The following is a 25,689-nucleotide window of genomic DNA, read 5'->3' as shown; positions in this document are numbered from 1 at the left end:
GCATTCTGCTTCTTTATTGGGGTTCTCCATCACACTCCCAGAGCCAGGGCAAAGTGGGCGAGGGAGAAGGGCACCGTGCCAAACTTGCAGCCCAGCTGCTGGGCCCCCTTAGGGAAGGAGCTGCCCGTGCTCCTCCCAGTGAAACACGCTCAGCCCACCCTGCTCGCCACACCCTGGATTCCTTTGATCGGAGGAGACCAAGACCCTCCGTGGCCGGTACCCCCAGGGACCCTCGGGAAGCCCCCGCGATGCCCCCTGTTCTGGTTCGCTCTCACTGCCCCTCCGGCACCAGGCAGCGCGGAGGTGAGATCACAGGGTCTGGCCACGGGAGGACTCGGGTTCGAGTCCCCTCTCCAGTTTGCTGGCCGGGGACCGCGGATCTGCTGCCACACAGCTCTGAGCCTCCTTCCCCCGTCCGCCAAATGAAGACGGCAGTTCTCAGAGCAGTGCCAAGGGCGGCTCGGGGAGGCTCTGCTCCCCATAATCTTCCTTGGCACCTGCCCCCATTCTCTGATGCGGCCAAGTGACATTTTCTCAGCTTAATGAAAAGCGTTATACTAAAGCAGCTTTAACCAGGCCGCTGGCCCCGTCTGCCACCAGATGGCCGGCCCTAAACCAGCCTGTGGAGAAGCTCTGGGGCAGTTTCTGGAAAGAGCCCCGCCTCGCGGGGCTGTCGTGATGGCTGGAGGAGAGAGCACAGGGAAAGCGTTCGCCCTGCGCCAGGCGCACACCAAGTCAAGGCTCAACAAATGTGACATCACCCTCGTCCAGTGCTGCCTCCCAAACTGACTTCGTCCCTTCACCCAGGATGTGCACCAGCTCACGACCCCCAAGCTCAGGGAATCCAAGCTGACTTCCGCAGCCCAAGCCCAACGAACTTGGGAAGGAAAATACACTGCGCGCACTGTAAAAAATTCACCAGAAATGGGCCAAAGAAAACAAAATCCACTGCTTGGCTGCGGATTATCCAGTGCCCGGATGCTTTGCCCTCCCTCTCTCTATCTCCGAGCAGACCATCCGAAGTTGACTGGCACCACGGAGTCCCTGAGGACTGGAGAGGACTCACAAAGAGCCATGTACCTCTCTGCACACGCGTACGGGGCCTGCTCAGCTCTTGGCTGGAAACGGACAAATCCTGCCACCTCCACGATGCCCAGCCACCCCAGAGAGCCCCAAGGTTCCACAGTGGCAGCAGAGACCCCAAGACCGGCAGGGCCCCCACACAGCCCCTCGACATCTCAGACCGAGAGACAGTTCCCTGCCCTAGGGAGGCATCAGTAGGCCCCCCACCCCGACGCAGGGCTGTCCTCCTCCACGACTGATGCCACTGCCCTCCCTGCACCGCACTGCTGTTCCTGTCTGTCTCTACTGCCTCCGGCACCATTGGGAAAGCGGCCAGGTGGCAGGACCTTATACTGACACCACGCTGGACACTTTCCTGGTTCGGGGGTTTGGAGTACAGTGGGGATCATTTTCAGAGTTGGCCGAAGCCTGAGCTCATGCACCCCAATGTGGGTCAGGGTCCCTGGAGGAGACATGGAGATTTATAATCTCACTGTGTTCCCACCAACCCCAGGAGCGTGTCTCCCCTGCACGGAAAGAGATGGGACAGGGGCTGTGCAGTCCCTTCCTCCAACCTACCAAGTGTGGACCCCCAGGTCTGTCCTAACCCTGGACTCTTCTGAAAATGTGAGCACTGCCCCCCTCGTTCTGGGTTCAGACAACACCTCTCTCCCATGGAGAGAGCCCCTGTCACCAAGGGCCAGGCACCTGCAGATACGACCATGCCCAAAATTGAATCAGCTGGGATCCTTCAGACTCTCCAAGCAGCGTCCCCTTCATGCTGGAAAGAGCCCTGGACACGGAGCCCAGGAACCCAGGTTTGCTAGCTGTCCACTCCCCTTCTGTGTAATCTATACCAGCATTTCCAAAATCTCAGTCATTTGCAAACCATCTTCATGATTTTTGCTCAACCCAAGCATTATGTGCCATTACTTAAAACTGTCAACGCAATTTTCTCACTTAAATGAATTTAGCATCAATCACAAATAGCCATTAAATCACAAATCCAATGTATAACCATCTGAGCATTAAATGTTCATATGCCTGATGCCTCACACCACATTTCTGGAACTACTGACCCAGAGCAAAGGTCCCTCTGTGCCTCAGTTTCCCCAGCTAGAAGACAAGAAAGTTGGACTAAATGATTCCCTCAGAGTCTTCTCAGGTCCAAGATTCCTTGAGATTGGCCTGCCTCTAGCTCCCTCAGGAATCCAGAACCAGCTGGTCAGGATCCTAGGACAGGGACGAGGCCGGAGAGGCTGCACCTACTGGACTAGGAGCCGAGGCCATTGCCCAGAGAGGTGTTGGCTGGATGCAGAGCAAACAGGAGTCATACCTTCCACTCAAGAGCTCCCAAGGACCCTACAGCCAGTTCTAATCCCAAGTTCCACAGGCAGCTCCAAAGTGTAGGACTTTCCAGTTAGGAAAACTTTATCCCTTTGCTCCTTTTTAGAGCTGGGGAAACTGAGGCACAGAGGAGCTCGTGCTAGGACAGAAGTGAGCCAAAAACCCCAGTCCCCTGACTGCCAAGTCACCAGCATCACCCGATGGGGGCCATGCGCCCCAGAAGTCTGAACTTCCCGATTACCTCCCCCTGGAGGCATGGGCTCGGGTTGCCGGCCTGGGAGAGCAGAGCAGCCCCGTCTGGGAGGGGAAGTCTAGGGACTGTGATTTCGATTGGAGTTTAAACATCCTATTAAAGTGGGTTTTATGCAATTAGACTGGAATGAATGTGCAGTGAGGCCCATGGCAGGGGGCTTCAAAGCCTGTGTCACGGAGGTATCGTGGTCCATCAGAACGCGCCCACAAGAAGGAAGCGTGGTCCCCCAGGAGAATAGGGCATATTAGTCTCCGTATGTAATAGATTTTATTGACCATATGGAACTGATATAAAAATCGTGTGCACGGGGTAGTCTGGCCTGGAGACAGGAATGTGACATGAAGAATATGATTTCCATAACCAGCTGGGTGGCTTCCTGAGTTCCTGAGCCCACCCCCCAGGACCCCCAGCAACTCCCCCAGCAGCGCCCTGGGCATTTACCTGATGCTGTCACGGAGGAATCCCAGGCCAGCGAGAAGTCCGAGGCCTCCCCCTCTTCAACTGAAAGAGAGAACAGAGATGGGCCTGTGAGTTTTGAAGCTGTACAAACAGGCCATCAGGGTGGGAACAGGGCAAGGAAGAAGGGTCATTTGTGGGGGTCTTTCTAATACCCACAATCAGAAGCAAGGGGATAAAGCCTACAAAGAGGCCTTTGTTGGTTTCCCAGAGACTCAAAATAATCAGAATAAAACCTGAATAGCGAGTACGTACTGGATCAGTATGGTTTCCCCACCTCCGTGTCCCTAGCAGACATCATGAATCAATCACAGCACGGCCTAGAGCCAGATGTGGCATCAGGATCTTTCTCTACGTGCTCCCACTGATCACTGTCTATAATCAGAGTTTCCACTGGAGGCAAAGCCATTTGTCACTCGCGGGAAGACGGCAGAGACGCAGACCTCTCCCTGATCCCGCAGACACTGTCCTCCTCCCAAAAGCTCCTTAAACCACCACTGAAATTTGACAGCTTGTTTGTGAAACAAACAAGATCACTCTCAGAGGTTGGAAGAGCATGGGGTGCTGTTGTTCACACTGAGACACCTGGCCCACAGACAGACTTCGGGATATGCTAAGGTCCAGTGGTCAGCCATCACTGCCTGTAACATCAGAAAGCAACTCACCTCTCCACCCTGCCCCTGAGCCCACAGAACAAGGCTGCACAGGGATGGGGCACCTCCACCACCCTGTACCCCAGCATGGAAGACCAGGCTGGTGGAAATGGAGGCCAAGCACAAGGGGCGCACGGGAGGAACTCTATTCGACATAATAAAGCTCTTATCCTGGAATTAATCCCAGTCTGGGGCATGTAATAATATTAAAGCTGGGTTATGGACTCTGTAAAATGGAACTTTGTTTAAGCCAAAAATGTGCATACACAGTATTTTCCAGATTTAACAGTCTCTGAAGTTCTAACACGTGCAGGCTGAAGCTAGCAGGTCCCGCCTGTGCCCTCTGTACCGTCGCTGTCTTCCGTGGGCATACACAGTGAGCCAGGAGCAGTGCGGAGAGCTTCCCAAGCAATACCACATGTACACCTCATCAACGGCCTCCCAGAGAGGCCAAGTGACATGACCGAGGACTTATACAGTTACAGGGAGTACGTGCGGAGTTTGGGCTAAAACCCACAAGCGGGTCTGAAGGGCAGATCGATGCATCCTGAAACCACCATATACAGAGGCACAAGAGGACGCTGTCCAGGATCCTAGCAGCTCGGGACTCATAAGCAGCACCCCCCGCCCTCTCCACGGAAGGCAGGTCCACAAGCATGCTGGGCAGCCGAGCAGTGAGAAGAGCACGCAGGCTAGGTTATCGTCCTGGATTCGAATCCTGATTCTACCTCTTGAGCAAATTATTGAACCTCTAGGCTTCAGTTTTGCCATCTTGAAGGCAGCTCATAACGGTCTCTAAGCCAAACGGTGGCAGGAAGACTTGCGTGCAGTGCTGGAGGCCCCTGCTGGAGAGGGGCTCAGGCACTCGGCGGGTTTGGCACTGGGGCTGGAACAGCTCTGGGAATTAACAAGTCCGGCTCTGCAGGGCACGGCCCCCTTGATCATGTATCTGTCCCCGCTCTCGCTTCCCAGGCAGAGCCTCGCAGACCGAACCCAAGAGGGGACATCCACGACAAGGAGCAACAGGCCAAGGAACGCTAACAGAGTGTTCTCTCTTTCCCAAGTTTGCGTCCTAAGAGTAGAGATGCAGAATCCAGATGATGAAAGGCAGAGGCGAGCTGGGGTGAGGCCAAGGCTCTTGCCCTAACTCAGCAAGTTACAGCCGAGGTGGGTTTTCAAACCCACCGCTGTGTAAATATGAATCAAGACCTCGCACCAGACAAAACGGATCTTACTCGCTAAGTTGATTCCAACCAGACAGCCCCCGAAACCCGGGCGGACGATGCGTCCAACGATCCGAAGCCAGCCGTGCGTGAAGGGAGCGGTTGTTAACGGCGTCCACAGCCACACCTGAAAATCCATTTCCTTCGCATCTCACCATTCACTCACTCCAAGATCTACGCATTTTGCTTCCATTAAGAAAGCATTCCCAGTCTGTAAGGTTACCATGCGGCAATTCTGTTGGTCACCTTCAGCAAGGTCTGTGTGGGTCCCTACGGGTACCGTGTCTATCACGGGCATCATGATGTCAATGCATGACCCCAGTTCTCCCTTGGTGCGCAGTGTACTCCAGGTAACAGGACAAACAGCCCCGTGTTCTCTGGTTGAGAAGTGTGACCTTCCAGATCTGAAGGTCTGGGGGATGGCCCCAAAATGCCACATCCTTCCCTCCTTCAGATCTGGCTTCCGCCATCATGGGAAGGCTGAAGACATCTGCCATTTTGGAGCTCTTGGGAGGATTCCAGGCTCTCTTCCCTAGGACGAGAAGTCTACAGAGGTGGCAGGGGAGGGCGACCCGACGCTGGCCGGCTGGGGAAGTTCAAAATGGCCAACGTCGCCAGAGGCAAGTGGCCGCGTCACACCGCCATCTCCAGAACCACGTCTCTCACAGCGAGGAGCTGTGGGCCAGCCCACAGCTGGGGGGCGTGCCATGGGGCGTGAAAGCATTTTCCTACACCTTCTGGCACGTACCCCACTAACATCCCACCCCCACATTTCATCTATTGAAAGTAGAAACACACCATGTTTCATGTGTTCCTGATGGGAACAAGCCATAGCTTTGGGGTTGAGGGCCGAGCATCTCAGAGAAAATGCTACCAGCACTGTGCCCATCAGGATAACACCCAAAGGGGCTGTCCCGCTGCCCAGAGGAGTAAGGTGCTTTCCGGAGTCTTTCCCAGACTCTCCCTCTAACTTTTTAATTTAAAGGTGTTTGACACCACTGAGGCCAAGGCGCACCCCCACCCTGTCCCATCTCAAGGGGAACACAGGGATGTCTGCTCCTGTGAATGATGGCCATTGGCAAGGGTAGGATGGGTGCACAAAGCCAGTGTGCACACAACAGGAGGTAGTGTGGGCGCAAGTGTGTAAGCACGGGGAGAAGGTGTAGTGAGTGTGAACACAAAGGGCCGTGTGCGGCAGCGAGTATGGATATACAGAGGGGAGGCAGGGCCTGTGTTCACATTGGAGCGTGCACAGGGTATATTAACCATAGTTTTTAGGCTGTGTTAAGAAGGATTCTGAAGCTCTATCAAGGCTTCTGACAGATCAGAACTCCATAGTCTCTCTCTGCTCTGGGATCACGAGTCGTGGATGTCTGCTTGCCCCATGGGAGTATACAGCTCATGAGCCTCACCAGACACTGTCTCCCCAACTCAGCAGCAGGCTCGTAAGGGACAACAACTCTCCTGCTCAGGAAGGGCCCACAGCCTGCCCCTGTGCACCAGGATGGCCTTGTCATCAACACATGCCAGTGAGGCCCAAAGACTGAGCTGGGCCTCAGGGCTTGGGAAACCCAGTAGCATGGGACATGGGGCGCCAGGTGGGCATGTGTATAAGCCGCCTCCCCAGGGCCACTTCCTCTGGGGGTGGGGGGGCAGGTGTCAAGGTCAGAGAGAACCTGGGTTGGCAGACAGGGAGCAGGTCAGAGGTAGGAAAGCTTGGGACAAGCTGTCAGGAGGTGAACAGAGAGATGAAGAGAAGTAAGTACTGACCCAAGGGCCAGAGGAAGACCCCAGCAAGGTCTGCAGGGCCCAGGAACCCCCCTTCCCTCCTCCCAAAGCCACGCCAGTGCCAGCTGCTTGGCCAGGCTTCAAGGATCTGAGAAGGCCCTGCCTCTGGATGTAAGTCTCTGGACATGTGAATAGACAGGCATTTTTCTGGGAAAAGGATCCATGCTTTTCATCAGAAAGATCTAGAATACCACTACCACAACCTGCCTGCCAAAGAGAGGTCTAAGAACCACTAAATTAATGGCTTTTATTTTGAGAGTATTCTCAGGTGGTGTTTCCAAAGTCTTAGGGGACCTCTCCATGCTTTACTGGCCTTGGCCCCACTGATCATCCCACCCTTAGGAAGGCGTTGTGCCCACAGCGGTCTGACGGAGGCTCCCTGGAGGCATCCCTGTCCCAGTGGAGGTGGTGAGCTAAGCAAGGGGCACATGACTGCCTCTCCTGGGCTCATCCTTAAAGAAACCCTCTCACTCACACCAAGCCAGGGCCAAGGAAGATAAAGGATATACCTAGAGCCCAGATTCCCATTATCAAGCATGAAATGGAGTGTCACTATTCCTGGCTTGTAGTACTAACAATCTCAAGGAATGAAAAAGTATAAAGCAAGGAGGACTGCTGTGTACAGCTGAGCGGGTTGTGCACTGCACGAGGGACCTAGCAGAGGTAGTGAGAGAGGGTGGAAATTTATCCCACACTCTGTCCACTAAACAGCGTGTCCTGGTGCAGGGCTAGGAATGCCTAGAGCAAGAAGTACCTAACTTTTGCATAAAGGCATGGTCAGCCTTTTGTCTAACTCACACAGATATGCTGTAAAGTGTAGCCCATGACCATCTCTGGCATCTGGCAAAATGACTAGGGCCAAGGACAAACAAACACAACCACGAGGCCTACACTCTCCAGGGTCCTCTCAGGCGGGTATGGGTTCTGGGCAGCAGGTTGAGCTGGGAGGAGGGACAGCATGAGGAAGCAAATGTTCTCTGCAGTTAAATCCCAGACTACCCAAGACTCCCCACGGCAGCCTCCTCAGCACCAAGCTCAGACCCTCAGAGGAGCCAAGATCTCATAACAGGGTCACACCATGACCCATTTACTTAGCGCTCATGGTTCCCTGACCACCTGCCAAAAGGAAAGTAACAATTGAAATAGCTCGGTTAAGACCACCTGCCTTTTCCCCAGGGAGCTCAGCCTGGGAGCAAGGACAAGGGCCCTGCAGGCCCCTCATCCATCGGTCCACACCTTACCACCAAGAGGGTGAGTCAAGGATTTAAAGAAATCTACTTTTTGGACAACATGGCTCCTACCCAGAAGACTTCTTCCCCTGATCTAGTGCTGAAAACGAAAGGCGGTATGTTCCAAGGCGGGAGGCAAAGCTGTTGCCCAAACCGATCAAGAGAGTATGGGTGGGTCTCCAAGTCGGCAGCTTCGTGATCAATGTTTACGGCAATCTTGGCAATGCCTGACTCTCCCCTTAAGCACTGGCTTTAGAACGAGCACCTATGAGAAGATGCAAACTTTCTGAGAATTATTCATAAATTGTTCCCCTGGCCCATCCTGGGCCAAGAGGTCAGAAGCCTGGATCCTGCTCCCCCATCATCTTCCTTTTCTCTCCCTTGCCTTGCTTAGCGAGAAAACGGTGAGAACAGAAAGACATCCAGTAATAGTCCAAGAACTCCAAAAACGAAGTTGGTCCATCCTTACTGGGAAGGTGACCCTTCCAGAAGTCACCCACCAGAGCTCGTTGAGCGGGACAGATGGACTAGATGAGGGTACCTGGAGAGAAACTGTAAAATGAAGGAGTTCAAGGAGGGGGTCCTAAAATAAGGCTCCCCAGGACTGTTCCTCCAGCTTTGCCACTTTCAGGCCAGTTAATCTGGGACAAGATGCTTGATCCACTCTGACCTTCAGTTTCCTCCTCTATGAAATGGGCATACTACGAGTACTCCCCTGACAGGAGGGTCCAGAGACTGATTGGAATAAGACGGTATTCCAAAAGCACACAGCCCAAGGTCAACAGGCAGGCAGCGTCAGCATTCTCTCCTCCAGGTCCCCGGCTGACCACCACGGTCTCAGTGCACTTGCGAAGATGGGAAGGCTCCAACAGCGAGATCAGTTTTCCTGGGAGATTGACCCACCCCACCCCAGGAAGGGCCGGTGACAGCCCTGTGTCCTTTGGCATCACTGCCTCCTGGTCCCTGCCACAGTGCAGGGATGGTGTCCCCAAAGGTGGAACCCTCTGGTGGTCACAACCAGGGGGCTCAGCCTCTGTGCAGGCTCATCTCCCATCCGTTTCCGACCCCCCATCATCACACCACACCACACAACCCAAAAAAGAAGCTGGGAGGGCGCCTGGGTGGCTCAGTGGGTTAAAGCCTCTGCCTTCGGCTCAGGTCATGATCCCAGGGTCCCGGGATCGAGGCCCATATGGGGCTCTCTGCTCAGCGGGGAGCCTGCTTCCTCCTCTCCCTCTGCCTGCCTCTCTGCCTACTTGTGATCTCTGTCTGTCAAATAAATAAATAAAATCTTTCAAAAAAAAAAGAAGCTGGGAGACATCTGTGGAAGGAACAGGAACACCAATCCCAGCAGAATCTAGATTTGGAGCAACCTTGCAGAAATGGGATTCCTCTCCTCCACTCTTTGCTTAAAAATGAAGACAATGATAATGACGAAGGGAAAACTAGGGTGAGGGATGTGACGCCCTTCAAGTGTGCTGGAAGTAGGAGAGAAACAGATCCTCACCTGACCAGAGATGGAATACACGTGGCAAACCTAGCCCAGCTTCCTGATCCTGCACCCGTGGCAGACATCACTAATCGATCAGGGCTCTCCTTCTCACTACACATGGATGCACGTTCAAAAGCCTCAACAAAGCAGGCTAAAATCTATTGGCCTTCTCCGTCCTGGTCCATACAGCGTCCCCTTCCTCAAGTACTATGCACAGCACACACGCACTGCACACATTCACGCACATACTTTCCACTGCACTTGGGTGTGTATTCAACTGGAGCAGATCCAAGCCAGAGCAAGGACTGCTGCCCTGGGGAAACCCAACCTCCACTGAGCCCCTGCGGCACCAGGCGCCATGCCGAGCACCCCACCCACTGGCTCCCGCTTCAGCCTCCCAGCTTCCCTCTGACAAAGTCTTGAAAATCCCCTCTTCTTGGATGAGGCAGTGGGGCCCGGGGGGCCAGAGCATCTGTCCAGAAGCCAGCTCACGGGCTCACAATGCCAGTGGGGATGTTTCCAAGTGTGGCTTTAGCTCAGAGCCATGAACATCCAGCTACGCACCCCCAGCCCTGCCCGTTCCAGCCCAGCTATGGGGCAGGAAAAGAGGAAACTGAATGTCACAGAGACACCCAATACATCCACGTTAGTGGATAACGGAATCAGGAACAGTGAAGCATCCAAGCGAGTTAGAACGACTCTCTTCTTATTTTATTGACACAGTACCCCGAAGTTCTGTTGGAGGAGGAGCAAGGCCCGGGGAGGTCAGCAGCCCCCAGGGACCGGTGCACTGCCACAGCTTGCCCAGCCATGTCTGTCCCAAGTGGGTGAGGAGGCAGAGGTCAGCATGGCCCGGGGGCCCTCAAAGCCTCCCCCTGACTCTTAATCAGAATCACCCGGTATCAGAGGGCTTTTACAGATGCTCCTTCAGCTGCTGCCCAAAAAGTCAAGCCTTTACTGACCCATTTCACAGAAGGGAAAATAAAGTCCTGGAGAAGAGAAATAGGCCACCCAGGAGGCAGCAGGGAAGACAGAAGCAGACCTGGAACCCAGGCGCCCTAGTTTCCCGGCCCTGGAGTCCACACACACAAAGCTCTCCATGTCAGGTGCTCCCGAGCCCTCACCAGGCACCAAGCTCTGCAGCTTCTCTGAATGTGGTCCCCAGACCACCTGGCAGCTTGTGAGAAATGCAGCCTTTCTTGGCCTCTGGGCGGCTTAGTCGGGGGAGCAGCTGACTCTTGGTTTTGGCTCAGGTCAGGATCTCAGGGTGGTGAGATCGAGCCCCAAGTCGGGCTCTGGGCTCAGTGCACAGTCCACTTGAGATGTCTCTCTGTCTCTCTCTCTCAAATAAAGAAATAAATAAATAGGGCACCTGAGTGGCTCAGTTGTTAAGCGTCTGCTCAGGTCATGATCCCAGGGTCTTGGGATCGAGTCCTGCATCGGGCTCCCTGCTTAGCAGGAATCCTCCTTCTCCCTCCCCCACTCCCCCTGCTGTGTTCCTCTCTCGCTGTGTCTCTGTCTGTCCAATAAATACAATCTTAAAAAGTAAATAAATAAATAAATAAATAAAAGATAAAAGAAAAAAAAGGGGGGAAAGAAATGCAGACTCTGAAAAGCAGAACCTCTGGGGGAGGGGCCCAGCAGGAGATTTTCACGCACACTGGCCCAAACCATCCCGCAAGTACATTTATTGACCCCATTTTACAGATGACGAAACTGAGACCAAGCAGCTTGCCCAACGTCACAGAACCGGGACGGCGTGAAGCTGAGACTGGGATTCCTAACCCCTTTGTCTCACTTCAGCCCTCAATGAACAGGAGATCTAGCTCCAGACTGAGCGGGGCCGGCCAGCCAAAGGAAGACTCTGATTCTCTCCCCAATGATTCTAATTTACAGAAGATTCTCCACCGTTCCTTCCTGGGCCAGCACCAGGGGAACCATCCTCTGGGGTCTCCCCACGCACACAGGTTCCTTGGGGTGTCAAGGGGAAACCAGTGGAGACAGTGGCGTGTTGCCCAACGTTTCGCAGGTGGTTCGGGGAGAAAGGGCGTTGGTGTGTAGCATCTGCTTTCTGAAGTGTAAATACTCCCACCAACCGGCCAATGTCAAGGACCCAGACAGGGCACGAACAAGTATGGATTTGGGAAGACAGGGGCCCAGTGAGCACAGCACTAGATAAAGGGACCTGCCACGGAAGGCGCAGGGAGGGAAGGGGCAGTGGCCGGGGAGGGGGGGTGTGGAGTCAGCCCTGGAAGCCACGGGACGCCACGGAGAGCCCAGCGCTCAGGCCACTGCACCTCCCCAGCTCTCCCCCCCTCCCCAAGCTCTGCCCCCTTAGGGTCCCAGGTACACCAGAAACCCAGAACTCACTCAGTTGCCCTTTTCTTGTTTCCTAGATTAAACATCTTTTTTCTGTTTATAAAAGTCTCTGACATCAGTAATAATGTACAATGTAGAAAACCAGCAAATACATGGGAGTTAAAATTGAGAAAGAAAAAGTACAGCTTCCTGAGTATAAATACGTTGTTGTGGCCTCCCAGAAAGCTGTAAGAACACGTGTCACTGAGCACCACCAACGGCTCCGGAGCCTGCCTCTCTAGCTTAGCCAGGTACCGTGATCATCTTTTCACATAAAAATCGTGCAGGGCCACTGTCACCAGTGACGGTGGCCCTGTCCTCGGAGGCTCCGGGACCAGCCGAGCCACTGGCCAGGCGCTGGGCACCCAGGCTACTCCCAGTCGCTGTCTACCGTATGAGAAGCTGTGTTGCAACACACCTCAGCCATGGCCATGAGCCTGGTCAGTGATTTTTCTCCGGATTACTGGGACAAAGAGTTTGCTGATTTTTTTTTCAATTTTTTTTAAGATTTTTATTTATTTATTTGACAGACAGAGATCACAAGTAGGCAGAGAGGCAGGCAGAGAGAGAGGAGGAAGCAGGCTCCCCGCTGAGCAGAGAGCCCGATTCGGGGCTGGATCCCAGGACCCTGGGATCAGGACCTGAGCCGAAAGCAGAAGCTTTAACCCACTGAGCCACCCAGGCGCCCCGAGTTTGCTGATTTTTAAGACATACGTCCAATACGTATTTGACCTTTTCCCTCCTTTGCTTAAGCACTGAGTACCTCCAGTGACCTAGGACCTAAGAGAAAGATGAGAAAGGGACTTTGACTTTGACCTTCAACCCTTAGACTGTGGAGACCCCATCGATAAGCATTGTCATGGTTGTGTCCCAGGGCCGGGGGTGGGGGGCACCTAAGAGCTGAGTGACGAAATAAATGAACAACCAGGCGATGGGATGAAGGACGGTGCCGAATGAATCCCAATCTCAGAGTGAGGCAGAAACAGGTGGAAACAGTGGGGACCCACGGTGTACACAGAAAGGAGGGGTGGGAGCTAGGGAAGGTGCCCAGCAGGCCCCTGGACAGCAGGGACCACCCACAACTACAGCCCCAGCCTGGAGCTCTGAAGCCCACAGCGGGGGCCCCAGGGGCGGCTCAGGGCGGGAGGACCCGCGGAGAGCCAGGGTGAGTCTCCACTTTCGCCACAGATAAAATTCTGATTTCCTTCTACACGCACTCGCAAAACCCATTTCAGGAAGAATGATAAAAATCACAGAAAAAATCTTAGAAGTCTTTGGGTCTCTTTTTTAACGTAAATAAAAAGTTTCCTGCTCCCAGATGAATTCAGGAAAACCAAATCAGATTGCATTTGCCTCAACAAGGAAATAGAAATGGGTGGGGGAGGGAGCGGGTCTGAGGCAGCCCCACCCGGCCCAGCCGGGCTCTCCTTTGGGTTCTGTGGGGACACCTGGACACAGGCCCAGAGCTGCAGGCTTCTCATTCAAGGCCCCAGGGTCAGCCTGACCACCAGCCTCAAAGCCACCCTTCTCTCCCGGTCAGAAACCCTGCCCGGAGCTCAGGCTCACCTCCTCCGCTAATCCCTCCCTGACCCCCCAGCCCCTGGACTCAGGTTAGCCCCCCATCTGCAGCAGGGGGCAGGCAAAGCAAGATTCCTGAAGGTCAACTCCTGTCCACCGCGGTGTGCTGTGGCCTACGCGGGTTAGGGATCCTCTCTGCACACAGCCACACTGCATGGTGGCCCAAGGGATAAAGCGAGAAGCTACTCTAACGCGTCTGCTCCGAGCCCGACGCCCAGGTGCCAGGCAGAGGGAAACGACGACGCGTCGCCCCCACCTGCATTCTCAGCCCCTTTAGGGAGACCCTCTACACCTCCTCTTTCTCCCACCCCCCACTTCGCTTGACACAAGACCACACGCGTCGGTGATGCGAGAGACAGTACTCCTGCTCTCCACGTACATTATCACATGTAGAACGTGTAATCCTCCCATAGGCCCCGTGGAGGGACTGGAGGACGGTGCCCATTTTACAGGCGGGGAAACCAGGGCCTACCTGAATGTTTTTTGGAGGGTTAAATTATATAAGCAACAGGAGGCAGGGCTCCGATTCGAAGCCAGGTCTTGTGGCTCCCAGAGCTCATGCACCTACTGCCAGCCCCACCTGCCTCTCCCGGCTCAGGGTTGACATGTCACCTCTTCTTGGAAGCCTCCAGAGCTGGGTCTTTGTGGTCAGCCTTGGGTGCACCAGCCTAGGGGGGGAACCCCACACTCTCCCCAGGGCCCTTCCCAGTCTCAAGCCCTCATCTATAAAGCAGGAGCGGGGACCCCCGGCCGGCTCCGTCGGAAGAGCATGTGACTCTTGACCTGGGGGTCATGAGTTCAAGCCCCACACTGGGTCTAAAAAATAAATAAATAAAACTTTTCAAAATAAATAAATAAAGCGGGAGTCATAAAATCCCCATTTGATTTGAAGGCAAAATGAAGGAACACATGTAAATAACTTAGCCCAGTGCCTGGCACACAGCGAGGGACACTAAATAGGATTATTGTGTCTGTGCTCCCAGTAAATCTGCTCGGGACTGGGAGGTTTCCTGCAAATTCCCTTTCGGGGAACTGCCTGCCTGGGCCTTAACACGTGGAGGGCCTCAGGCCTCCCAGGCTGTCCTCTGGTTTAATCCCCTCTCCCTGAGGTTAATCTGCTCATTCATATATATATTTCATTTCATACAGTCACCCCTGCACGATCTCGTTAACCAGCAACATGCAGCTATAAACGTGGATTTACAACAAGGTCTGGTTCCCGCTTCCTGCGTCAGTGGCAACAGTGGGTACTCAGCCACCAGCTGTCCGACCCTGGCGGAAGGTGACAAAGCCAAGGGCACCTCTGCCCTGCAGAGTGGTGGACGGAAGAGGCCCCCTGTGCGCCAGGAACCTGAAGGTGGGCGCTGGAACCACGAGGGTCACGGGACATAGCCTGGGGTCCGGCCCCTCGCTCAGGAGAGAAAGGGACAGTGCCCACCCAGATCTGTCCGCTGTCTGAGATGCAAAGGGAGGAGTGGATACGACCAGAATCCCACTCTCTCGCCTTTTCTCCAACTGCATTTTTTAAAAAAGCATCATAAGGGCGCCTGGGTGGCTCAGTGGTTAAAGCCTCTGCCTTCGGCTCAGGTCGTGATCTCAGGGTCCTGGGATCGAGCCCCGCATCAGGCTCTCTGCTCAGCGGGGAGCCTGCTTCCTCCTCTCTCCCTGCCTGCCTCTCTGTCTGCTTGTGATCTCTCTCTGTCAAATAAATAAATAAAATCTTTAAAAAATAAAATAAATAAATAAATAAATAAATTTAAAAAGCATCATAGAGTGGAAACTAATATTTTTTTTACAACCCCTTAACAACTTCTCCTCTGTGCTAACATACTGTAAATAAATGTCACTACCTTGTTATACATGTGGTTTATCTTAAACACACGCAAAGAGGAAACTGAGTCTCTTATTGAAAACTGATGTGCGTGTTCATGTGTGTGTCTAAGTGTTTTCATCTGGTTTGGGATGCACAGACCAGCTCTCCGTCTCCTCCTTCGTCTCAAAAGCCCCAAGCCGTCCACAGGAACGAAGTGTAATGACCATTTCCAAACATTGGTAATTCCGCATGGATGTCCCAGGGGGAGGGGCAATCCTCATAAATACTTTACGGTTTCAGGAGTCAATACTTTTAATAAGTCTGATTTGGGAGGGGGACATTTCACTGGCACAGACGTGTCCCCCAGCACCGCCCCACTGCCCACCCATGGTGTTTAGAATGCACGTGGGGGCCTTCAGGGTCCTGGTGTCTCCACCAGGCAGCTGGCCCCACCAGGGCAGGACTGACAGCACGGGCCCCACGTGCTGTTCCGGAGACGATGACGGGCAAGGCGGGTGCAGTGGGAGTTTTCCTGGGCATGCAGGACACCCAGAGTGGTGACCGGCCCCTCAGCTGCCCGGTCCCCAGGGCTGGCTGGGCCTCCCCAGACCTCCCGGGAGCTTGGCCAGGAGCATACACAGCCTGCACCAAGAGTTACAGAAAATTTTCTTTACCTCTGCCTCCCTCCTTTGCTTAAATACCTTCCCTTCTCGCCTCCAAAGGACACTCCACGTGATATCACACATCCAGCGCTACTCACAATTTTTCTAATAGATATTAGAAGAAACATACCAAGTAACACTTGCCTAATAGGGGAATAAACATAGAAGTCTGGAGTGGGGGACAAGCCTCATTCGTCCATGCACCACCTGAATCACGGCAGGATTCGGGAATGTGGAATGCCACACTACTCACTTCCTCCCAGCCCAAAGTTCCCGTCAAGCATCCTATATGGAACTCCGGGAAGCGGTCCAGCCCACTTAAGTTCAGTGAGGGCTGACTGTCAGGTGACAAGGCGTGGGATATGCCAACTATAGACTCTGGCCCCACGTGTGGCTGTTCGGCCCACCATGGTCTTGAGCAGAGGGATGGAAAATTCTGACGAGTCGGCCTGTGTCCCAGCTATGCTGGTCACCTCCCTGCTCCGGGGCCAGGCGCCTGGGCCCATTTCACGGGCTGCACTTCCGCTGCGAGCACCAGGATGGACAAGGGAAAAGCAGTCTCCAAAAGCCGAAGGGGGAGCCCCACTGAAGGCAAAGCCCCAAAGGGCCTGGCGGACGGCAAGGGACGCAGCAGAAGACAAGCCCCCCGCAGCCGCCCCAGGCCCCGGGGAATGGCACACAGCCCTGGAAGGAGGAGGCCTGCCCCTGGGTGGGGGCTACAGCAAGCCCCTCCTACCATCAATCACATCTGTGTCATCCCACCGCCCTGAGAGGCCCAGCGCTTGCCAGATGTGGGCCGCCCGTGGGGACAGAGTTCATTTTCCTCGTGTCCTGTGATAATACTTGGCTGTGTTTATTTAACTTTCTGCTTTGGATGGGCCAGGAAAATCAGTTTGGCTCCCTTCGATCAAAACATAGCAGCCCACACATCATGCGAGGACACCCACACAGAAGAAGCTCCCTACACCATCCGAGAAAACACATCTGGCCCACTGCTGGCAGGGGCCGGCCTCGGGGGCCCCGGGGCAGCTGCTCAGTGCGACGTGGGCTGGGTGGTTTCCCACACAGGCCACTCTGGCAGGGGGGCGGGGGGATCTCCATCCCTCACCGAGCCCAGGGGCCTCAGGGAGAGTGGCACAGGTGTGGGTCCCGGAAGCGAAGGTCACACCCAGGTCCCCATCCCCCCGACCTTCAGGAAACTGACCGGAGGACGGCAGGAGAGGACAGTCCATGAGAAAGGCTCCGAAGTCCAGAGTCTGCGTCTGGCCCCTGCAAAAAGCAGACGCCTTCTTCCGGCAAGGCCTACACCCCGGCTCCTGGGGGAGAAGGTGGGAACCTCTGGGTGGCTTTACAGAGCCAGGGAAAAACCCTCACGCTCCCTGTTCTTAGGGACTGTATCTAGTGCCTCTGTTTAGCACCACGGCACCAGAAGCATGGTCCTGATGCTGGTGACAAGGACACCAGACTCAGGAGCTGGGGTGTCCGCCCAGGAGCACAGGCAGGGCAATGACGGGAGCTCACCCCTCCATCCAGCGGCCACCAGCCTGCAGCACCAGGCCCTTCCCCTCCCCGCCCCCTCGACCTGTAACACCCCCGACCCACAGGCCACTCCCCACCTTCTTTCCCACCCTTAGCTCCTTCCCTCCCTGATTGGGCCCACACAGGTCCAGGCCTGCCCTTGCCCTAATCCATGCTAACAGAATTCCTTGCTCCACTTTGACCCTGGGGAGAGGTCCACAGAAGCTCCGTCCTCCCTTGAGAAACAAATGGGAAGAGGCCCACAGAGGTCCAGGGTGGTCTGGGGGTCACGTGGGCAGGGAGGGCCCAAGCACCTGGAGACTAGTCCAGAAGCAGGGCCACATCCTGTCCCCTTGCTCACAGGCTGCTCAGCCCACGGCAGACAGCCACAGAGGGGCCACCTCTAAGCCGTGGAGCTCAGGTCCTGCCCTGCCGTGCCCAGCTCTCTGGCCTGCAGGCCTCCATGTGCACTCTTCTCCGTGCTCCCACAGGGGTGCTCTGCGCTGGACTCAGCCTGCACCATCTCCCAGGCAGGAAACTCCAACCGCTAGGAGCATGGGGCTTGTCATCAAGCCAATGGGGCTTCGAGGCCTGTCTCTGACACTGACCCGCTGTGGGACACCGGGCACACGACGTCTCTCTCTGAACCTCAATCGTCTCAAAGGTCAAGTGGGACAATTCGAATATCAAATCCGAAAAGGCAATGAGATGACCAGGTGGCAGACAGAGCAGGGGTCAGGCGCCCGGGGAGAGCCCAGCAGGCGGTGCACAGCGGGGGGCCAGCCGCGGGGGTGGTCTTGGCTGGAGAAACCAGCCACCGTCCCTCCACCCACAAAGCCGCTGGCGTGTGCACGGAGCTTTCGGGCACTCAGCACACTCCCACGCCCTGAAGGAGTCACATTTGCTGACAGGGCAGGGCGCTGGGTCAGGACCGGCACCACCACGTGTCCCGTGTCACAGAGGAGAAGGCTGAGGCCCGAGGAGTGAAGCACCCGCCACGTCCCACATGGGGACTCCACAGCCGAGCCCCTGCCCGGTCCCACCGGATCCCCTTCATGGATACTGATCACTGCCAATCCCACACCCCGGTTTGGGGGGGAGCAGGGCACAGGCAGGCCCCGGAGAAGCCTGTGCAGCCCCTCTACGACCCCTTTGCAGCAGCAGGACCCCTCTGCCCCGAGGCCCAGGGCACCACAGAGAGAGGGAAATCCCTCTAGAGGCCAGCCTGGCCCGGCCAGAGGGAGGCATGTGCCACGGCCCATCACTCAGGCCAGCAGGGCACCAAAAAGACCCAAGGACCAGACCAAAACAGAAGCCTGCAGCCCCTTGTCCGGCTCACCCAGCCAAGGTAGTCCCCCACAGAGGCCGGGGGCAGGACTCCAATTCACCTGCCCCAGCCGGGGGCTTGAGCTCCTGCCAGGAGGTGCCCAGCACCCACCCAAGGAACCACCCCTACAACCCTAAGCCTTCCTCATTAGGTTAAAAAGTGTTCTCTGGAAACCAGTGGCCCTTGTGAGCCGTCTGCACCAGGCACAACCCCCGGGGCAGGCATCCCATCCCCAAACCTTCTAAGTGCCAGGCTGCAGGGTGAAAAGAGCCCAGCCCAGGTGCAGAAGTCCTGCACCTCTGACTTGGCGTACGCATCTCTAAAATAGGAGAAGGAACAACTCGCGCACGTCGCTGCACAGCTGTAAGCTCCTGATAAGGTCTGCATGGGCCTACAGCTCCCACAAGCACAAGAAAAACCACGCTATCCAGCAAAGTAGCACAGGGCGACCCCAGGTGCCAGGCATCAGGCTAAGCATTTGGGGAGCATTAGCAACGTTAGTCCTCGCAGCACCTTTATGCCATCCAACAGGAGAAAACCACGGCCAGAGAAGAGGAATGACCTGCCCAAGGTGACCCGGCCCCAACTTGGGAAAGCCCGAGTAACCCACTCTGCCTCCAGAGACAGCCACTGCCCCGTTACAATTATGGCCATTCTTGCTGTGGAGCGCGTCACTTTCAGAACAGCCTGCAGAGTCCTCCACCTGCGTCCAGGTCCCGAGCCCCCAAGGACCCTGCCCCAGCTCCGGTGTGATGCCACTCCGGGCAGCTCCCAGGTTCCTGCCTCAGTACCTCTGCTACGGGTGCTCCCATCCCCTAAAACGTCCCCTTCCATATCAGAGCCACCACCTGACCTCGACTGTCCATCCCTGGGAAACAGAGCCTTCCCCTTCCTCTGCTCCCCATAATCCTCTCTCCATGCAGGGCTCCGGGCAGTGAGTGCTCCATGGCCAGGCCCCAACAGGCCCCACTATCAGCTGATTAAAACAAAGTCATCCCAAGCTCTTCACTTTTTTACCTTTTTTAATTCCGCATGGCGGGGGGGCCGGGGGGGAATTCAAATACAGGTGGGCACACAGAGAAAAATAAAACTGACCCCTCGTGCCCCACTTGGAAATGCTGTAGGTATTTTGAAGTATTTGGCCTTGAAGAACACTTCCTATGCATTACATGTTCCTTTTGTAACAGAAGCCCCCACCCCACCCCACCCCACTCCCCAGCATGTCCTCATGGCCCCAAGGGTGTGCAGGGCAGCGCTGGAAAATCCAGCTCGTGGCCCCATGGGGAGGTGACCAAGAAGGGGCACCAGGATAATGGGGGGTCTTGAAACCACATCTTAGGACGGAAAGTGAAGAAACAGACACTGTCGAGCCCAGAGGGGCAGACTCAGGGCTGTCTCCAGACATCTGAAAGGCTGTCATGGGGAAGAGGGACTGAGTTTGCTGTGTGGCCTCAAGGGGTCAAGCCGAGTCCAACCACTGAAAGTCACTACAGGGAGAATGCAGGAAGGAACGATAGGATTCTATCAGCAGAGGCTACGTGGGAAGGTGTCCTCAGGAGGTAGTGAGGCTGCTGGCCTGGCAGGGTGTCAAGCAGAGCTAGAGAGACCCTCAGGGAACTCAAGGCTCAGCTAGGAGGGGAGGCTAGAGGTGACCTTGATGGGCTCCTCTAGGCCAGGATCCCAAATAACCACAGAGGCACCAGAGATGAACAGGAAAAAGGGGGAGACCGTCGGGTCATAGAGGACCCCACCCCTTGGCTCAATCCAAGCTGCTGCCCGGAGTGTGCTCAGCAGGGTCAGATCTTCTGGATTTTCCCGGAAGGCCAGAGAGCTGAATGTTTATATGAATCACTGCAATTTTTAAACAGGCCCAATGAACTTCTCACAGGCCCTATATGGTCCATGCACAGCCTGCTGGAGACCCCCGGTCTAACATGGAACTCACAGGGCAAATGAGGCAACGGAAAGGAAAGGGGAGCCATTTCAGGGCCTGGAAGAGCAAACACCCCCACAGGAACAGAATGGGTTAAGTGATGATTTGGCGCTCTGCTCCACTCCAAGGCTGCAGCTGGCCTCCTGGGCCCCCGGGAGGCTCTGTCAGCTGCCCAGGCCCCCGCCCAACCTGCCTGCCTCAGCCACCCAGCCTGGAACCCTGGATCTGGGAACAGGACAGCTGCCCTGGGGCTGGCCGGCCACAGCCAGCCAGGGAGAGATTCCGTTCCCCGTGCCCTGCTGAGAGCCATTTGCTCATTTGGGACAGATGCCACCGGGGCAGAGAAGCAGGCCTCCGTCCCTGCTCTCCTCTCCCTCTTCCCCAGCAGCTCCAGGCCTAGGGACGGGGAGAAGACCTCCGGCAGCATGGTCACTGAAACTGTGACAAGAATGACCGTTCACTGGGCATGCACGCCAAGGACCGGGCTGGGTGTACAACACAGAGTGGGCTCGTGTAATCCTCACGGTAACCCCGCGGGGGACAGTCTGAGCATCCTCACAAGTAAGGAAACCTATGCTCAGAGAGGTTAAGACACTCACCTATGGTCACACAGCCAACGGGTGACAGAGCTGGGATTCAAACGCAGGTCTATTCAGCTCTAAATCCCACACACCTCACACCACTGCTCCCAGGCATCCATGTACCCCCTCCACCTGGTCATGTTCCACAGAATCTAGGTACCTAGAGCCTGACCACCTTATGAGAGTAGAGAGAAGCAGAGAGGGGGTAGGCCCAATGTTCCTGGTGTTGACTGAGGCACATCACCAGCAAATGTCAAGCCATTTCCCTCGGGTTCCCCTCCTGTCCTGCAGGGGGGTGCACTCCAGATGAACAACGTCTTGTAGGAAATGGGGGAGCCTGGGTTTGAGGGACACAGCAGGGGAAGACAAGGCCTACCCAGGGCCCCAAGGGGAACCTCAGGCTTGTCCCATAGTCATAAAACAAGAGAGCGCTCCAGGCTACTCTGACATCTCCCCAGATCAAGACTGGACCCAAGACTGTGATTTTCATCCTGAGCAATAATCCCTGGGAAATCTCAACCTGGATGGGCTGCCTTTAACTTTTTCACAAACACATGAAAATAAACACGCAGATGTTCGGACCTCGAGCGTTGGTGTAAGGGTGGCCGGTCCCCTTGGGCAAGGGCGTGGGGCAGCGGGCAGGCTCCGGGAAGCTGGGCAGGTTGTTCCCGGGCCCGATGCTGGTTCCAGTTTACAGAACTTCATCAAGCTGAGCACCCATGGCTGGTACGTGAACTTTCCAGAATACAAAGTTCACATACAAAGCATGGAGGCCGTGCTCCATTAACTGCTCGGGAATCACATCAAACAGGTTGGAGAGTAAAAAAAGGAGAGGGATTGTAGGAGGGGAGAGAAATATATACATTTCCATATGTGCGCACACACACGGAATCATCCTGGGACAAGAAACCAGTACCACCAGTGGCCTCTAGGGAGGGGAAGTGGGTGGCTAGGGTTGTTTTGAGTTTTGTGCTGTATATCCATTAGCAATTAATTTTAAGGTTATATGTGTTCTCCTTAAAATCCCCTGCCACGCCCCCAGGGGAACCCATCCTGCACCCGGGAAAGCCGTGTGGTGTCCCCTCCCCCGGGGAGGCCCCCTCCCTCGGTCTGGCCCCCACTAAGGCTGCAGGACCATGGGGAATCTCCTGTTCTTCCTGGCTCCCATGTCCCTATCTGCACAAGGAAGACCCTACACTGGGTTTCCCCCAGGGCCCTGCACATCCTGGTGCCCTAGATGTCGTGACAGGGTGAATCCGAGCCTGCAGCCCAAAGCCAGCCGGGTGGGCAATGGTCCACACGCCCCGCAGCCCACCCCGCGCCATGCCCCCACACTGCTGGAATCTTCCGAGATGCTAGCAGGGCAGCATGACGCTCAGGCGGGTGTGGTGCCCGCCGCGTGCCCACTGCTCCAGCCTCCAGGATCAGCACCATGCTTGTGCCTAAGGGAGCCACTTGTCACCCACTTGGACCTCGATGGACTGTCAGGCAAAAATGCCTCACCCTCCCCAGGGACCCAGCCTGGCTAGAGGCTCACATGCTCCCAGACATCGACCCGGGAGCACAGCGGCCCAGGGACAGGGAACGTGGTGGCTCTGGCATGGCTGGGGGCGGGGGCAAGGCGGGGAGGGGTGGCGGGGAGACAGTTCCCTGCAGAGAAGAGCGGCTCCCTCTGGCTCCGCTCATCTCTGAAGGTACCCATGGTCCAGTTTCACCTTCTAGCCATCCCATCAGTTCCCCCTTAACCTCCCGCTACACTCCTTTTTGGCCTGAGCTGTCCGGAGTTCATTTCTGCCATGAGCAACCACAGAGCCCTAATGGACCAGGAAGTATCTGAGGCTGCGGACGGTCCCACCATCGTCCCTCACCCAGGAAAGGCCGCTCCCCCAGGCAAGGGGCAAGGGTCCACACCCCTCTACCCACAGAAATGCCTTGGAAAGCCAGGAGGAGGCCTCGCGCGGACTTCTCCAGAAGAAGTCGAAGGAATAAAACAGCTTCTTACTCAAGGACAGCAGCAGGGTTAGTTGAACCCCCGCCCCTTCCTCCTGGAAACCCCGGACAGCTCAGGAAGCAACAATGCAGGGGAACACGTGAGGCTGTGCCCACCAGGGGCTGAGAGCTGGTTCGGAGGAGGCCCCGGGTCGCGTTGGCAGCCCAGCCCTCAGCAGCTGTGGGACCCCAGGCCAGCCTCTAACGCCTCCTCTTACCCCTGGGTGTGATTAATCTACCTTCCCAAGGGGCTGTCCACAGGGCAGGGGAAGAGTCTGGCATGTTGTGTGTTGTGGGGCCTGGTACCTGGTACTTGGCCTTGCCAACAAAGGTGCAGGGTCTGGAGGGCAAACAAGGACAGAGGGGGGATTCCCGCTCTCAGGTGCATATAAATTTCTATAAATTTAAAATTTATATAAATTTTTTTTAAAAACACAAAGGGGGAGAGCCTGGCTGGCTCAGTGGGGAGAGGATGAGACTTTTGATCTCAGGATCGTGAGTTCAGGCCCCACGTTGGGGGTGGAGCCTGCTTTAAAACACACACACACACACACACACACGCGCGCGCGCGCCAAACATATACAGAGAACTCACAACCTGAAGGGTTCTGGCCTCCCTTCTGCAGCCAGGCATCCCTCTTGAGGCTCTCCTCCCCACACCCACACATAAGAATGTCCCCCTCCCAAACCACCCCAGGGGAGCAGCATACTGTCAGGGTCTCGGGGTCTGGAATGAAACAAACCCCGGGCCCATAGCTACATGACCCTTGGCACTTATCTGCTGTGTGACTTTTGGCAAGTGATTCAACCTCTCTGAACCTCAGCTTCCTAAATCTACAAAATGGGGAGAAGAGTATCTACCTTAGTGGAAGAACAACGCTGGTCAGTGAATGTAGCCATCATTATTATTATTAATTATTCATAAAAGATTAGTATCCCTTCCTTGCCCCGACACCCTCCGTCACTCCCCCTGGGGAAGCAGGACAGACAGATCATGACACAGGGTCAGAACAGGAAGTGAACTCCCAGCCTTGGTTCAGCACCTCCCTTACCTTGCAGGAGAAGTCTAATGCAGAACCTCCATTCACAAAGGCAGTAAGATGCCGCGGCCCAGCTCTCAGCCTCTCCTGGCTGCTTCCTCTGAGCACAGCGGGAAACCACCGCTCCGCTGGACAGACGGGAAAATGGAGGCACAGAGCGATGCTGGGACTGGGACAAAGTCACAGAGCAAGCAGAAGCAGGGCTGGAGCGGAACCATTGAGGACTGGCAGTGCTCGAGAGCTCTGGGGCCAGACAGCTAACACAGAGTGGGGAGCAAGGCTCACCGTAATACAGCACGGACAAGGACAAGGGGGGCTGTGGCAATCGACAACACGCACGCCCTCACGCCCACGGGCAACCCCAGCCCAGCCAGACCTTCTGACGACTTCTAAACGAAGCTAGAAATCTGGATTTTGTGAGTGCGTGCACAAACTTTTCTGAATTTTAAGTGCAATGTTCCAATTCCAAACACATTTTAATCCCGAGGGACCTGCAAAACAAAATATTCTAGCACTGGATGTGGGTCCTTAGGTAACCAGTTTGCAACCTCTATTCCAGTGTTTCAGTCGAGGCCCTGACTGTGTTCTTTGGCATCGAGTCAAGATGACGTGAGAGGCACTTGGAGGGTATCTTTCCCTGTCAGTGTCTCTCGCCCAGGTGGCTGCAATTCTACCATTAGATATTCATTCCTTTGAGTCAAACAGTGCTTTCTTAGGATGATCTTTTAAAAAGAAGATTCCAAAGAGATCACTGTTAAGTGTCTTTGTCTAGAGGAGACACCTGGGCAACATTTCAGTCCTGGAAAAACAGAAATTAATAAGAACAATAAAAATAGCCACAATAGCAGTAACTAAGCTATCTTGAGCAATGACTTTGCTCAAGGCGGTCTCCCAAGTACCAGGGGACAGAGTTGACTGCAAAAGTTTCTGAGAAGGAAGAGAAGCACATGTCTACTTTAGATAAGAAGCTGCTAATATCCCCCTCAAATGCCACCCCCCAGCCGAGAGCAGACACTTGGTGTCTTTCCAGCAGAGAGAAACATCCACCACATTTGCGATCTCAAAATAAGTCTGGCGTCTTCCAGAGACAAAACTTTCAGCTGCCAAATAGCTGGGGCTCGGCCGAGGATCTGGCCACCTGACGTTCTGGGGGCAGGGGGGTGCATGGAGTCCTGGCAGTGGGGAGGGGAGGGCAGAAGGGAGGCAGGGGAGAGTTTATCTCGACACTTTTCCCTAAAATGCTGATCTTAGGTCTAGACAATAGAAAAGACACAGCTAAAATTACTGTGAAGTCTTTCCCCAAAAGGCAACTGGTTACATCTGATTTTAAAAGACACTTGTAGAAGTCCAGCCTCTTGGCCTGTCCGGGAGTTCCGGACGAGGGCTCT

General features: G+C 55.2%; 1 protein-coding gene across 1 annotated transcript in view; it reads right to left on the bottom strand.

Moving 5' to 3' along the window:
* Positions 1 to 25,689, bottom strand: part of ZNF423 (zinc finger protein 423) — a gene marked incomplete at its 5' end in the record, with an annotated part of 329,842 nt that overhangs the window by 265,075 nt on the left and 39,078 nt on the right. The window contains one exon of the mRNA XM_080828089.1: positions 3,104 to 3,163. Within this exon, the coding sequence (XP_080684215.1) occupies positions 3,104 to 3,163 (60 nt within the window). The remainder of the gene's footprint in view (positions 1 to 3,103; positions 3,164 to 25,689) is intronic.

Source organism: Martes martes (assembly GCF_963455335.1).
Source record: "Martes martes genome assembly, chromosome: 17".
Lineage (NCBI taxonomy): Eukaryota > Metazoa > Chordata > Mammalia > Carnivora > Mustelidae > Martes > Martes martes.
Note: the sequence above shows the minus strand (reverse complement) of the source record. Positions and strands in the feature narration are given on the sequence as shown.